We start from the raw sequence: 16,444 nt of genomic DNA, 5'->3' as shown, positions 1-16,444 counted from the left end.
TTCTACTGTATATTTCACTATAAAAACAGATATTACACACAAGCATTGTAGGAGCACATATAATATCAAGCAGTTTAATGCTGTAATATATTTCTCTACATATTAAAGATCAGTTACAATGAGACCAATAATTAGGATGCTTGTCCTTGGCAAAATAACTAACATAAAACAGAATCTAAGTCGTCTAAACAATTTTCTTTCCACTAATAGCTACATTCAGGTATTAAATGGTAATTAGATCTAAAGACATTTACCTTTTTAAAATCAAGAATTAACACTAAATCAAAGAAAGGTAATACATGCTCTGCTAATGTGCACAGGCTGTGTATTTTCAATCAACCTTCATTTATATAGCACTGATTTAACCACAGGGTTTACAAAGTGCTTTACAAACATTTTAAAACAAGAGAAATAAAGAAAATTAGAATAAGAAAAAAAGAAAGAAATTATGATAAAATACAAACAGAACCGTGGGACCGTAACCCCTACAAGACCGGAATTTAAAAGATTTAAATAAAAAAATCATTTAAATGAAAGTCATAAGGATTGTTTAAAGATTGAATGTTTATACTTTTTTACCCCATGATAATGATAATCATTTATTTGCCATTTGCACATGTACACATGTACAATATCTATAATTAAAATGCTACACATTTCCTTGTCATATTTCCCTTGCATATGCATCATTGCAGGAGTTTTAGCCTCTTATGTTTAATTCCTCCAGCACTGATTGCTTTGTGATTTCTCTCCAGCTGTCAGGAATTGCACCTCTGCCTTTAAATTTGTATCCACATTTCTCCTCCCACTCCTTCTGAAACCTGCAAATAAACCATTTCCAGTAACCCTGTGTGCTCCCATCTGCGGTGATGCTCCACTTATTATAAGGGTCACCGGCATCTCTGTAGGACTTAAAGGGGATCCACTTTTTATTAGTTGAACAAAGAAATTTATCTTTACTGTTTACTGTGGTTGAGCAGAATTCAATCATACATTCTGTTGTGTTATGGTAATAGAGGTTACCAAGAGCACCGAACCGGTGAAATCGAACACTGTGGTTACAAGAATGGTTGCTGATTGTGTTTGTGCAGGTGGCCTTACAGAAAGGGCACTGAGCCCAACATCCTTCAAGCTGTTTACACAAAATATCATGCACTTTCTTCTCTAAGCGCCACAAATGTCTGGAGGACGGATGAACGTTTTCCATATTTTCACTTTTAACCACTTCTTCAAGACACTTGGCCATCATATCTTTCAGAAACTTTGTGTCACTAATGTCTTCATCCTGAATGCTTGTCAGACTCTCCCTGTTTATGACCATGTGGCCCCCAAGTTTTGCACACAAATGATCAAGCCACATGGATGCATTTCCGTTCTTCAGGTTCACTTCCTCAGATGCCTCTGCACTGATACGTAAAATCAGGATTTTTATATCTTCTAGATTGCCATGAAGCATTTTTTGCAGTTTTTTGTGGTCTTTGCAAAATCTTTCCACATGTTCTGAAATAAATAATCTAAAATAATTATCTGGGTAGTCAAGGTATTCTTCATATAAATTAAAATCCTCCTGAATTGCAAGATGTCTCAGTATATGATTTTCAAGGTTGCATCTGTTGCCACTCATTGCTGGGTTGTTGCATTTCATATTATCAGCAATTTGCACCTTAGTTTTATTGTAAATTGCCTCTTCAACTGCAGGCAGAATGTTTTTGAATAAAAATTCAGCAAAAATTCTCACTGAGTTGGCTCCTTTGCAATAGTTTAGGAACATCTGTAAGTACTGTTCTCTTTTACTTTGCAGGTAGGTTACCGGGTCATTAGCTTTCTTGAATGACTCGTGCATTTTTTGAAACCTCTGGACAGAACTGAGGCAAATAAAAACTGACAAGTCAACTCTGTATTCATTTGTAAATTTCACATTTTCTCTCTGCTCATAGTCATGAATATTCTTTTCAACATCACCTAGTATTTCATAGATGAAATTTTCACTGAAATCTGATTGTTCACATTCTTTTCTGCTAATGTATGCCTCAACCGTGTGAGTCACATTGCTTTGCAGTTTTTCAGCAGATTCTTGGGGAATTCCGAATCCACATTTTTCTTTAGCCCATTCTATTCCTATGAGACTTTGATATGTCCTCTCTTGGCTGATATGTTTTTTCTTTTTAAATTTTAACTTTTTTTTTTCAGATATCTTTTTAATTTTGTTCATGATGTCTGCCTGTTTTTGGAAGTGAGACAATAGAATCGCCTCCACTATAGCTCTTATGTACACTGGCTCATCAGGCAGCTGATCATTAGCTATTTCAGCTACCCACTTAACCCAGAGTGAACTGAATTCTTCTTCCACTTGTTTATCAGTGAGCCTCTTGTCCTTCAGAGAAGTTGCCATGGTTTTGCTTTTTTGCATTAGATTTTTTTCATAATGTGATTTTTTCTGCTCCAGTTCTGTCATACTTCTCTTATTTTCAATTAACATTTTGCATTGTTTTAGGGTTTTTTCAATGAGCTCCTTCTTCAGGGTGTCAAGTCTGTTTTCAACATTCCCTTTCCATTTAATAAGGATTTCAGCATGTTTGTCGTCTTTGAAATGTGCCTCAATCTCCCTTTTTAATCCAGTATAAACATCATGAAAGGCAGAAATCAGATCTGTGGTATTGACATCCGAAATGTTGTTGCTTCCAATTTGGTTTTCCAACTTGGTCTGTGTTTCCAAAGAACATTTCCTTAACTTCCATGACCACTGAGCATACTTCTCTTCCAGGCTGCTGTACACCTTAATTTCCAATGTATTTCTGAAGCTGAAAACAAAATTTTCCTGCAAAAGTGCATTCCAGAGGTCATGAACTCTCACGCTGAATTCTGAGAGCGATGGAAATCGATAACTATTCCGCCATGTTGCCACGGAAAGCAGCTTAGTTTTCAGGTCCTGAACATTTTGGCTGTAGGATGGATTTGGGGGGGCCATAGGTGGATCCCCCTCCAGGAGACTTTTAAAGTAAAACACTTGAGATTCCAAATCAAACTGTATTACATCACTGAAGCTGTAAACATCGTCAATGCCCTCCCCTTTAGCTGCAGTCTGAGCCATTTCATCCAACTTCTCCTGAAGGCGCCTCCTCCCCTCCATGTTTTTATCACCAGCTGATGCTTCTGCTACATTCTGGTGCACAAATATGCAGCTTGGTTTGATTTCAACCCGTTTCATCCTTAAGAAAGCCTGCACACAAATCTGTAGGATCTCATGCATCTCTGATGGATTTACTCCCATGATGTTGATGACAGTCATGTCACCAATTCCAATGATGAACGTGGCAAGTTCATTATCATGATTCAGTGATGTTTTAGTGCTGAGCTCTGGAGAGCGAAGACCTTCGGTGTCAACAACCAGTAAAAAATCAAAGCCAAGCTCATCTCTGATTTTCTCGTCCACCTTTATCATCTGCATAAAAGCACCGCGCGTACACCTCCCTGCACTTACAGTGAACTGAAGGCCAAACATAGTATTCAGCAAGGTTGATTTACCTGAGCTTTGAAGTCCCAAGATAGACAGCACATACACCTTTTTGTCCCCAAGCTTATCAATGAGACTCTGCAGGACAGCTTGTACCCAAATAAGTGGTACATGTGATTCATCCCCATCCATCAACTCTAGGGGGTATCCTGAAATTAGCATTTCAGCTCCAAGTGCAGGGAGAGCACCAACAGACTGTTTAACAGAACATTCATACATCTGACCGACCTCTCTTATAATGTGCTGTAATCCAATTGTACTCGCAGCCATCTTTTCAGATATGGAATTAAGCTGTTTACTGAGTATATCAAGTTCTTCTGCTTTCTCCTTAGTTTTGGGGATGTTTCTCATTTTGGACCAAGTTGAGTAGTAATTCTCTTCAAGTCTTGCAAGGTGGTCAGAAGATAACTCATCGAGTAAATCTCTGAGCCATTGCAGCATGTAGAATTTTGTATCTTCTGAATGATCACTTGATGTTAAACAGTCCAAGAATGATCTCATGAAATCATTGTGTGATGAAGCTATTTCCCTCTGTTGTTTACGTGTGGCTTCCATGTCACTTAAAATCATACTTTTTTGTTGTTCAAGGGTTTCATTAGGCGTGCAGCTCAGGCGATACTGCTGCTTATTTTTCAAGCACCACTTATGCCACAGTTCACCATGGAGAGGCAAAAACTCCTTTTTGATATCTGAAATGCGTTTTTCCTTCAACAGACAAACTAAAGTCTGCGCCAGTGCAAGTCCATCTTTGAATGACTGCTTGTCTTCGTCTACTTTGAACTTTAGTTTTCTTGCTTCATTAGAACAGTCTTCAATGCTCTGTTTCTTGTTATATTTTCCAATGCATTGCTTGATATTGGTTCTGAGTTCCTCTGTTAACTCTGCTTCATTCCTGTTCTTGGCAGCTAGTTTCACTACGAGTGGATTTTTTGAAGCCGGAACCCTTTCACTTCCAGAAAATAGGCAGATCAATGGGGTAGAAAACTTAGAGAGATTTTGACAAATTGTTTTTGTTTCTTCAGGCTGTGGCTGTTCGGACAGTAGAACCACATTCACTGTACTTACTGCCTGCAGAAATTGAAGTTGCTGTTGATGGTCTTTTGCATCACCATGAAGGTTTAGAAACGCAACACAGTCATCAAATATGTCTTTTTTTCCTCCTGGACAGTACCAGGCGATCTCAACAACCCCATTCATAAGCACGCTGCTTGGAGCACTGCCTTTACAATGCCGATTGAAAAACACATTGTGTTTCTGTTTGCTAATGACAGAATTCAGAATTTGAGATTTGGAGGTCAAAGAGCCTCCCAACCTTAAGAAAGAGACAACTGGCACTGGTGTGTTAAACATTTGTCTGGTTTGGTATTTTCCAGGGTTGTCTGTGCTTGTCATACTTTTCCATGATTTTTTGATGTGCCGTAGTGGCCAAAGAGGGAACTCCAGGTCTTCTGTACATGGTTTGGGAACTAAGAAAGGTAGTGCAAACTGGCAGGCAGAGAGTTTTGTGTAAATGTACTGTCTTAGAAAGTCATTGGCACAGTGGAAGATCGCCATGTGGATATCCATGGGATGGATGTGTGAGTACCTGTCTGCCACTTCTGCTTGTCTTGGTGGTTCTTCTTCTGTATTGAGCAAATCATCAAAATCATCAACAACGATTTTGCCATCATCTTCTGGAAGTGATCCAGTTGCTATTGGTTTAAAAGAGAGATATCTGACATTGTAATCTAAAATCATGACCTTATACAGATATTGCCTCTGCAGGTATTCCACTGTATCTGGTTCATTTGAGCACAGAGACAAACAGTCTATAACAAGAATATCATTCAGTTTAATCTTCTTGGAAAATAGATTACTGAGGCCAAGTTTTTTCAATAAATTGATTAAATCTGAGTAAATTTCTATCATATTTTGCAAGAAGTTGATTTCTTTCCCATCCAGAACATGATTAAATGCCTTATTCTCACAGCTGTATCCCGAGGCTTTAATAATGGACAAAAACAAGAGTTCAGCTTCACTCTGATGCCCGTCCGGTTTGGTCTTACAAAAAGTGTTCAGTGAGTGGGTAATAGTACATGTGGCTTTCAGCTTGGATGCACGTTGTTCGTTAGAACTGATGGCACATTGTCCTTCTAGTTCTTCCTTAGTTTGTTTAAGGATCATAATGAGTTCATGAATTTCTGACACTGGCTTGTATGGGCTTATAGTTTCCTCGGACTGAAATGACCACTCGATTATTTCACTTTTTCTTGAAAAGTTTTCCACTATATTGTGAGGTTCTAGAAGGGCACGCATAAAAATTCTAAGGTTTACAGCCTGTACATCTTTGTTTTTTGTAACAATCGCCAACAAAAAATCTTGAAGTGTTGGATGTGAGAGGCATGTTTTAACCCAAGTGTCATCGGATCCCGTTTTATTTCTTAAGTTGTTTCTGTAATCTAACAAGTCCATCAGATGAATTTCACTTTGGGAGTTTGTCCAACTCTTAACGCTTTCATTAGCAGGCTGAATGATTTCCCACCACGTCTGGTCCACAGTTTGATTGGTAACATCACAGAATATCTTCTTTAAACAAATTGCTAATCTGCATGCATCTTGGAAGACATCACTGTGAGCTTCCATTATTATCTCCCAAACTGGAACAAAGGTGGTTCCCCTGTCAATTACACTCCAGGTTTTTCTGCTGGTGACAAAATGTGATTTCCACTGAAAGTGGTCATCAATATGAGCTGGACCACCAGTCTTTTGTATTGATAAGCATACTTGACTCATGATGGCTTCATTGTAATTTCTTTGAAGAGCACCTTTCAGCTGTGTAGATGTTGTTGTATCTCCAGCTGAGAAGTTCAGTGAAAGACCGCTACATAGAGCACCAATATATACATTTAGGGCATCTGATGTTAAGCTTTTTACCTCTGGAAGTTCACTAGTTTCAAAGCCTTCAGCAGATGCTCTCCACCAGAATACTCCCCCAAAATGTATAGGGCCCTGATTCACATGTGAGCCAAAGCTTTTAAAAAAATTTACAACTCTGCGTGTGAGCACTTCTTGATCATTTGAATTTAAAAGGATTGTTTCAATTGATTTTAGTTCCTGAATGGCTCCATCAAACAGTTTCAATTTCTCTTTCTCAAAGAAGCTGGAAGCCACAGGCATGTAGTTGTATGCCATGCAACTTATGTGAGACTGCTGAGATGTCTGTTCATTGGACATTTCCTCTTCCATAGAACTCTTTACCTTTGTTGTATTTTCAGAACTGAAGCTAGTAAAACTGAAGCCCAGTCTTTCCATGGTCTTTTGAAAATCTGACTGGGATTTCTGTGAAGAAAACTCTCCCTGTTCATACACTTCACTCTGCTCAGGCCCACAGAGTGAGAAAGATTCAGGGATCTCAATGAGCTGCTGTCTCTTTTCTAGCAGGTCTTCCAAATTCCCAGTTTTGTAAACACCTTGGAGACACAAACCTCCAGATGCGCTTTTCAGAACATCCTCAGCTGAAATGTTCTCTGGTGGGAATGAAGAGCTTTCCAAAGTATTAAGATTACTATAAATATTCTCCATCAGATCTTTCAAAGTTTGACCTTTATTGGCCCAAGCTCCCTTTGCGACACCCAATAAAAAACTGACCTGATCCTCAGTTTCTTTGAGTATAGGATCATTTTGATCTTTGCCTTCCTTTTTCATATTCTTAAGTTCATCTACAGCTTTTCCCAGTTTCCTCTTGGTCTCCTCAAATGATTCCTTTGTGTTCTGGCTTCTTTTTTCATTTTGGCTTTCTTGAGATGACTCCATGTTACTAAATTCAGCAAATATTCCTTCCTTCACAAGTGAGTTGTCAAAATTATTTAAGTGCTGTATCTTAATATAACTTCATAGACAGTGGGTGCCATATTTTAAAAACAGTAATGCGATCCATTTCAAAGCGTCACTTCAAGGTGCCTAGATTTCGGTTCAAATCTTCCTTTTTGACTTATTGACTAGAAACAAAAAAAGAAGAAAACATAAATAAAAGAATTTTAGTCTACAAAAATGCTACTGTCATTTTTTTCTGTGAAGAGACACAGAGAGCAGTGGATTACAAACCTTTTTGACTTATAAACCACCATGATGTATTTTAGTATTTTACCCTGATTGTGTCAATAAATTTAGAATATACAAGCAGTGCTACCTAAAGAAGAGGAAGCCACAACATTACAATATTTCCTTTGCACTTTTTCATAATGGTAGGCACAATGGTCACATTTTAGTGTCATTAGAAATGTTGTTCTGAATCGGGTTTGACTGTGCCCTGTGGCGAGTTGGTGCCCCATCCTGGATTGTTCCCTACCTTGTGATTGTAGCATCCAGGATAGGCTCCAGACCGCCCAGAACCCTGTAACAGGACAAACAGTTTCAGAAAATGGATGGATACTCCCAGTCCCTCTCATTGTAAAATCTGATTACCACCCCCAGGTGCTCCCCCAATTTAACTGGCTTTCAGGGATTTCAGCTTTCAGACAATTGCATGTACAGTATGTGGGGTGAGTTTAATTTTAATATTCCCAGAATAACAGAAGTATACACAAGGTTTGCTGGTTTGTTATACATGACTGGCTCAGTTAAAATCAGTGCTTTAACTGGCACTGACTTAATATTTGCTCTATTCACTTTGAGGTTGATTCCTCCACCCAGCACTTAAAAAAGCACTTAAAGTCACATGCTTTTGAGTTATGCATATTCTCCCCTCATCATTATGGACACGCCCACCAAACTGAAGCCAAATAAGAAGGCACAGCCATGCAAGAAGTATAGTTAATTAATCAAACAAGAAAATGGGTTTATGCTCTCGAAGATTTTGGTAAAAGCAAAACATGGAACATGGACTATTTCATTAAAATTGTGAAGTTAATTGAAATCCACAGGAACCTTTTTATTTTGAAAATGAGAGCATGGCGGTAGTCTACTACGCCTATATTTGTTTATTCTCCCAAACATGAGAATCCTTTAACAAAAAACAAGATGTTAAAGTGAAATACAATGTTTGAACTCTGTCATGTGTTTTGGTGATTTCCACGAATAACGTTTACCTGACTTCACGGCATCTGTGCTTCCCTGGAAGCAATCCTTACCGATAATAAGACTTGTAAATTTCTTCCATTATTTTCTATTTTAAATTGTAAATTTATTTGTTATTGTACATTTATTCCTCACCCAATTAGTTATAACGAAGACAAAACGATATTTCAGACAATAATACAATGTAAGTCTGTTGTCAAACTAATTTTAAAAACTAGGTAAACTTGATATGTTATGGTATGGAAGTGTCTTACCGCCACAACATAATAAAAGAAAATATTCTCACTATCACGTGGTAACGTGAAAACATCTCATTTTAACATGAAACCAAATAACGTTATAATATGAAAATATTACGTTATAACGAGAAAACCTATCTCGACGTTGTATTTTGTTAAAGTACAGATATAGAACATAAAACTAATAAAATAAGTCGCAGATCTGAAAACAGCAGACATGAACTTGGCAATAAAGCGCTTGTTACATTGTATATTACAGTGTAATTACAGGTTTCCCCCCACAGTCCAAAAACATGCTGAGGCTAATTGGAGTTGCTAAATTGCCTGTAGGTGTGCATGTGTGAGTGAATGGTGTGTGAGTGTGTCCTGCGATGGGCTGCCCCCCCCCCCATATATATGCATCCATCCATCCATTTTCCAAATCGCAAAATGCACACAATTTGGTAACTCCAATTGTCCATGTTTTTGAACTGCATGGGGGAAACCAGAGTACCCAGAGGAAACCCCATGACAATAGTGACAATAGTAATCCGCACACATGTAACCCAGGCGGAGACTCAAACCCAGGTCCATGAGGTGTGAGGCAACAGTGCTAACTACTGCACCACCATGCCGCCCCTTTTATATATATATATATATATATATATATATATATATATATATATATATATATATATATATATATACACATACGTGTGCATACATCCATCCATCCATCCATTTTCCAAACCGCTTATCCTACTGGGTCGCGGGGGGTCCGGAGCCTAACCCGGAAGCAATGGGCACGAGGCAGGGAACAACCCAGGATGGGGGGCCAGCCCATCGCAGGGCACACTCACACACCATTCACTCACACATGCACACCTATGGGCAATTTAGTGACTCCAATTAGCCTCAGCATGTTTTTGGACTGTGGGGGGAAACCGGAGTACCCGGAGGGTACCCCACGACGACATGGAGAGAACATGCAAACTCCACACACATGTGACCCAGGCGGAGACTCGAACCCGGGTCCCAGAGGTGTGAGGCAACAGTGCTAACCACTGCACCACCATGCCGCCCCTGTGTGCATACATATATTTTGTAAATAGTGTTGCACCACGTAGATGACACTTGTCCCCAAATAATCGTATCAAGAAAACGTGCTTCATGCTGGGGTCAGTGCAAATATGATGAAGTCGGTGAGGGGATATTTTTCTCATGTACTTTATGATGGGAGCTGCAGAAATGCAAAATCAAAGGGGATGCCTTTTTTGGCATAACACCGCCCTTGATCAATTTCACTTTTAATATTATTGGGATAGGTTTTCTCATAATGTCATATTTTCATGTTATAACATGATACGGTTTCAGGTTTTAACGTCAAAAGTTTATTTTCACTGTTAAACACAAAAAAAGACTATTTACAAGGTATTCAACTATCACGTATGTGTGCAGACTTCTCGAATTGAAAATCTCACTCAAGCCAGCTGGCCAAAGGTCTTTGGCACGTGACAATAACTATTGTCAAAAAGTTTTTGAATTGTACTGAATTTATTTAATTTGATAGTCAGGTATTGATTATATGCAATGTTCATATAACTAAAAGGCTACTTAATATATGTCACGCTAGATAGTTAGACATCATTATCTTCCAAACCTTTGCTTCAGGAAATTTTCTCTGTCTGGATCTCTTTAAATTTAAATTGAATAGCCCTGATTTATGTACCAAGTCTATGTTGGACGGAGTTCTTAACACAGTTTTCCCATATCCCAATTTATGTACTCTGCAACAAAGAAAACGATTTCATCCAAGTTTGATCTAGGGCTCTATGATAAAATTATCATGATATAATTTTCTTCACTATCGATATGCCAAGTACTCAATGTTTTTTCAATATAATATGACCAAACATGTTACTGGTGACACGCTTTGCATCACAAAATGACATCGCTTTCTCTGTTATTATTGTCCACGAAAACTACCAAAATAATGAGACCTAAATATATTAAAAAAACATTTTTATTAAATGAAATAAATTTTAAAAAAAAAATAACTAAGTGAGTGAGATGCCCGGCTCGTCCGCTCCTCGTGTGTGCCACGCCCCCTGATTACCCACTTGTGCCTCCCTGATCGTCTCAAGCTGTGTCTGATTACTTTAATCAGTCTTGTCCTATTTAAGTCCTAGTCTTGCTTGTCTTCCTTGTCCGTCATTGTGGTTACGGTGTGGTTTGTTCCTGTCGGATGGTCCCTAGTCCTGATCCCGTAATAAACCCCCAGTTTTGTCCTGATCTTCGCCTGTTTGCCTGTTCATTGCACTCCTGCCCATACGATCGCCGCTCTCCCCGCACGTGATCGTGACAGTGAGACTGTGTTGTATGTTTACAGACACACTAAAACAAACTAAAATTACAGAGCAAATGTCAGATTTCCTTTTTTTAAATTTATTTTATATGTAACTCCAGGTTTCATTTTTTAGCTGATCCAGTTTTACGCATGCAAACCACAGTACTTTTTCAGTAATCTGGTACTTTGGGTACTTGCTTTCTTTGTGGACTAGTTATGCAAATAGCATGAATCTGAAATGCTGTCATGACCTGCGTGTCCAGTCCTCGTGTGCCACGCCCCCTGATCATCCACATGTGCTGCCCCGATTGTGCCCAGCTTTTTCCTGTTAGGCCACTTAAAAAAAATTTGGTTCTCGTCCCCGCCCGACCCGCCGAAATGCCTCCGACCCGAATTTTTATTTTATTTTTTATTTCGTAAAAATCGCATGGAAAATGCCCAAGAATGACGAAATTTGAATTTCCCGCGCATTCCACATCGACGATTGATCCACATTGTGTAATCCTAGTCTTGGAATGGTTTCATGAACCTAAATTTGTCTCTACCTGAGATGGGCGGGTGCAAAGATTTAAATCTGGGGACGTGATGTGGTACATGTTCTTAAGTACTTGTTTGTAGAGTTGCATTTCCTTGTTCAACCATTCACGTTCCTGTATTTTGTAAATTCCTCGTGTTTTAACATGTTTTGATACACTTTCTTTCTAGATATATATTTTAAAATCGTGGTTGTTCATTTAGAATGGGAATGACAAACAAAATATTGGTTTCAAATAGTATCATTTTTATATTCACGAATGAAACATCAGCATAAAGTATCCAAATCCATATTTGGGAAGGCATTTATGAGATACACATAGATCAAGGAATTTACATTCTTGTATTTTCTTACATTTAATATATTTGAAACGCAACAAACGAAGAACTGAGGAGGCGTACTAAGTAGGTCTGCTCTCTTCGGTATGTATTTTCAAATATGTATTTTCTTACATATTTGAAAGTCCAAACAGTCAATCAAAATTTGTAAAAAAAATAAAAATAATAATAATCCCGCCCGCCCGACCCACCCCCTCCAAAAAAAAGGACGAGAACCAATTTTTTTTAAGTGGCCTTATTTTGGCTTGTCTTATGTATTTAGTCCACGTCAGAGTCAGTCATTCCCAGATCTGTCATTGATGTTCGTCGCCGTCTGCCCTAATAAACCCTCGTATCCTGCAATCCTGCCTACCTGCGTCGTTCTTCCCCGCAGCCCACCTGCTCGGCTAACCCTAATCACAAGAAATGCAATAAAACTGCAATCTTGAAAGAAGTTGCAAACTCAGAAAACAATGATAAACAAAGTTTAGACCAATTTTATACATATGATAAATATCCTATATAAAGGATATCTTTAGATAATTTGTAATATGTTTTTTATGTATCTTTATTTTATACCTATACTATAATTGTGTATTCTTACTTTACTAATGTAAATCAACAGTATTTTTTTCGGGATCAATTGAGTCTCTACCAGTTTAGAAATTACAGCAACAGTAGTAGTAATTGTAGTGATGAATGGAAAAAAAAGTATATATATTATGTATAATATAGTAATTATATATATATATATATATATATATATATATATATATATATATATATATATATATATATATATATAATGATGCATAAAACATCATTAGAGAGAAATACAGTACGGGAAAAAGGATGGAAAGAAATTAAAGAAAACCAGAAGACAACGGAGAAGCTGGCACACAGGAGCTAAGGTACATGCATTGCAACTAAGGATTGTGAGGACACACTACTTTCTTTTAATCTATTTTTACTCAGATTAATTGAAATAATATTTTTTTAACCTACCAGTCATTTTGCCTGATTGATTCACCTACAAGACGTGTTGACAATGCAGATGTCATTTGAATCCTCCCTAATGGTATAACACTTAAATATTTCTATATATTATTGCGCTATATAATTCTTACTCCAGTTTCCACTCCACAGTCCAAGAATATGCTGAGGTTAGTTGGAGATGTCCAATTGCCAAAGTGTATCTGTAAGTGTGTTTTGTGATGGGTTGGCACTCTATCCTAGGTTGTTCCCTGCCTCCATGACTTTGGATGCCACACAGTCCTAAATAGAATTAGCAGTTACCGAAATGGACAGACGGATGGACTCACGTGTATTCTCGACTGTGCCATTTGCTTCTTAATGTATGATATTTCATTTTGTAGAAAGTTTAGTTTTGGTATGTGTTCACCTTTTTGAAAACTGCAAAACTGCATTTCGCCATGTAGATGCACGTGACTTAATACTAGGGGGCGCCGTTTGTAAAGGTAGCAAACATTTTTGTACTTGCCACTTTTTCAACATTGAGTGCAATTTTCTGACTTTTAGCTAGAAGTCAATGGTGTTGTGGATCATCAGGTTTTTTTGCTGTGTAGATTATGTTCAAAATTGTTCATCATATGTAAATATAAATGGTTTGTCTATATATGAATATGAAATGTAAATGTTAAATATAAAACTTAAATGTAAATATAAATGTTAAATATGAAACTTAAATGTAAATATAAATGTTAAATATAAATGTTAAATGTAAATGTAAATATAAATGTTATATATAAAACTTAAATGGTAAGATTGCCTCCTGTGTACTCTCTTGTTACTCTGTTGAAAGCAGGGTTATTATCATTATATAGCAAGAATCATGTATTAAAGGATGTCAAAATTAACTTAAATGTAAATACTTTCCATTACCATTATATAGGACTGTTTATAGCAAAAGGTCTGGTGTGGAAACATACCAGGCTAAGGAACTTCCGGAAAAATACTTAATTGTAACACATTTTTTACACTTTTTACTGTGTGGATATTGTGAGGTAAACAAGTAGAAAGACTTAAATGTGTGCTGGTTTGTAGTCGTGTGCAGGAGCTGATATGTACTTTGCAATGCTTTTTCTTTATTTTTAATTGGAGTAAAATTTTAATACAATAGTATTGCTGTGATGGATTTTATAGTGATATTTAAGCATTATGCCAGTTAATGCTATAGCTGAGTGAAACATGTTTTGCCCATTATAATGTTTTTAGTACGTAATGTGCATTGTGTATTCCTGTTGGACTCTCTAAAGGTTAGACACATAAAACTACAACTTTTGGCCAATCTCCAGCAGTGAATTATATCCTTAAAATACAAAACATAACACAACACTGAAAACGAACTTAAACTAAACTGGATTTCAAATATAAATTGACAATAACATAAAAATAAAATTCAAAAATCAAACTATAATAACCCTGATTGAAAGAATGTATTAATTGAAAGTAACTAAATTCTCTAAGTCGGTGATAGTTTCCCCATAAGTTCATTTAAATTTAGTAACATAGTCAGATATCCCATCCTGCTTGGCTATAAGACAAACAATTTTTAAATCTGTGAAGTTCATACATTTCCATATTTAAAAAAAAAGGCATTACTTCATAGTTTTCACGGTACCTCAGATGATTGTAAAATCTGAATTAGTTGTTGGATTCTGCAATGCATCTGATCCAGAGTGCAGTCCTGCCTTGTGTCCTCCTTTGCCTCTATTGGTCTTCAGGCTTTGCTGAAGTTAGAAGAATGGTGGATGTATGGATCGCAATATGAGTTTGCTCGACAGTATCCCTTTAAACTACTGAACACATATGAGAATAGAACTGAAGAATACGCTGAAGAGGGGGCTGTATAAATACCAGAATATTGAACTTTCAGTTTCACTTTCCGAGTTTCATTTTGACATTAGGCGTTTACCCATTCCCCTGCCAAAAATAACTTTAAACTCTGTTATTCAGTTTTGCATTTTCTATTCACTAAGAAACTGGTTTGCGCCAGATTTTTTCCATTATCTCTAGTCCTGTTTTTTTATGACTCAATAAGCGTGACAAGGTCCTGGTTGTGATTTGAAGCCCACCACGCTGTTATTGACATGTTGACTTGAAATTTCATACTTATACTGTCACAATAGGCCCTTTAATGTCTCCAATTAGGAGAGTGCTAAAAAAGTGTTAATACATTTACAATATAGTGTATAACATCAGAGATTACCAGACTGGGAGCATTGATAAAACAGTTTCAGTCGTGTTTCATTTAAATTTATCCAGTAACTTGCATAAGGAGAGCACACACAAAGACAGTAGGATCTTTACTCTGCTCTCTGTTCTGTATCACTTTAACATAAAAATAATCTAATCTATTAACTAAAATGTTATTTTTTTGGTACTTATCACTCAAGTAAGTGATTCACACAGGTAAAGACTGTTATCAATTTTGATCTTATTTGGTAATAAAGTTTTGATAGAGGACAGCCCAAAGTATCCAGAAACCAAATATGGGGTCAATCCATCCATTTCTATAGCGGCACCAACAGGCCAAATTTCAAGGTGCATTTTTTATTATATTTTTGAACCATTTGCTATAGGGTTGTGATCTTTTTTTCCCTCCCAGAATCCTTCTCAATTTGAATGTACCCATTGCTATTAGTCCACCATACTGGATTTTCTGCCATTTTTGAATTTTTCAAAAATTCTGCTTGGCCCCATTATTTCAGATTGTAGCTATATTTATCATAATGATTGTAATGTCAATGTTTTGTAACTTGCGAAATAGGTCAATATTTTGCAAGTGAAAAATAAGCTGTTGCATGCAGGAATTGGAGGCAAACAAAAGTTTTATTACAAAAGAAAACAAACCGGAAAGTAACGGGACCGCGGGAGACCACAAACTGGGAAGAACACGGGCTAACAAGGGCGGCAACGGTAATGTCAGAATTGGGGCGCACAGGACTGGGAAGCACTTTTAACAAGGACTAAATGAGGGAGCAAACAATAGGCAGCTGGAATGAATCAGACGAAGAAATCAGGCGGATGGGGAAAATATAGACAACTATGTCACAAAACTCAGGGTGTTAGCAAGCACATGCAATTTCGGGGAGATTAAATGTTCCCTCATACATAGCCGAATTATGTGTGGAACCAGTAATGCAAGTCTGCGACAAAGATTACTCAGAGAAGACAAATTGACTTTAGAGAGGTGCATGCAAATATGCAGAGCCACAGAACTGTCAAAGGAGAACAGCAGAACAATTGAGGGCAATGCAGGAGTGATAGACACAGTTAAGCAGGCATCAAAAGCAAGAGGCAAGTGAATAACTTGCAAGTTTTGTGGGAAAACACATGAGAGTAACAAAAACAACTGCCCAGCGTTTGGGAAAATCTGTAAAAAGTGCGGTAAAGCTAATCACTTTGCAAAAGTGTGCAAAACAGGGGTTCACACTG

General features: G+C 37.4%; 2 protein-coding genes across 2 annotated transcripts in view; one reads left to right on the top strand and one right to left on the bottom strand.

Moving 5' to 3' along the window:
* Nucleotides 1–16,444, top strand: part of LOC125704464 (stonustoxin subunit alpha-like) — a 302,833-nt gene that overhangs the window by 45,849 nt on the left and 240,540 nt on the right. The window lies entirely within an intron of this gene.
* On the bottom strand, nucleotides 628–7,306 carry LOC125705196 (interferon-induced very large GTPase 1-like). The gene has a single exon (XM_048971637.1). The coding sequence runs from the start codon at nucleotides 7,304–7,306 to the stop codon at nucleotides 701–703; it is 6,606 nt and encodes a 2,201-aa protein (XP_048827594.1). The 3' UTR covers nucleotides 628–700.

The sequence above is a fragment of the Brienomyrus brachyistius genome, chromosome 12, assembly GCF_023856365.1.
Source record: "Brienomyrus brachyistius isolate T26 chromosome 12, BBRACH_0.4, whole genome shotgun sequence".
Classification (NCBI taxonomy): Eukaryota; Metazoa; Chordata; class Actinopteri; order Osteoglossiformes; family Mormyridae; genus Brienomyrus; species Brienomyrus brachyistius.
Note: the sequence above shows the minus strand (reverse complement) of the source record. Positions and strands in the feature narration are given on the sequence as shown.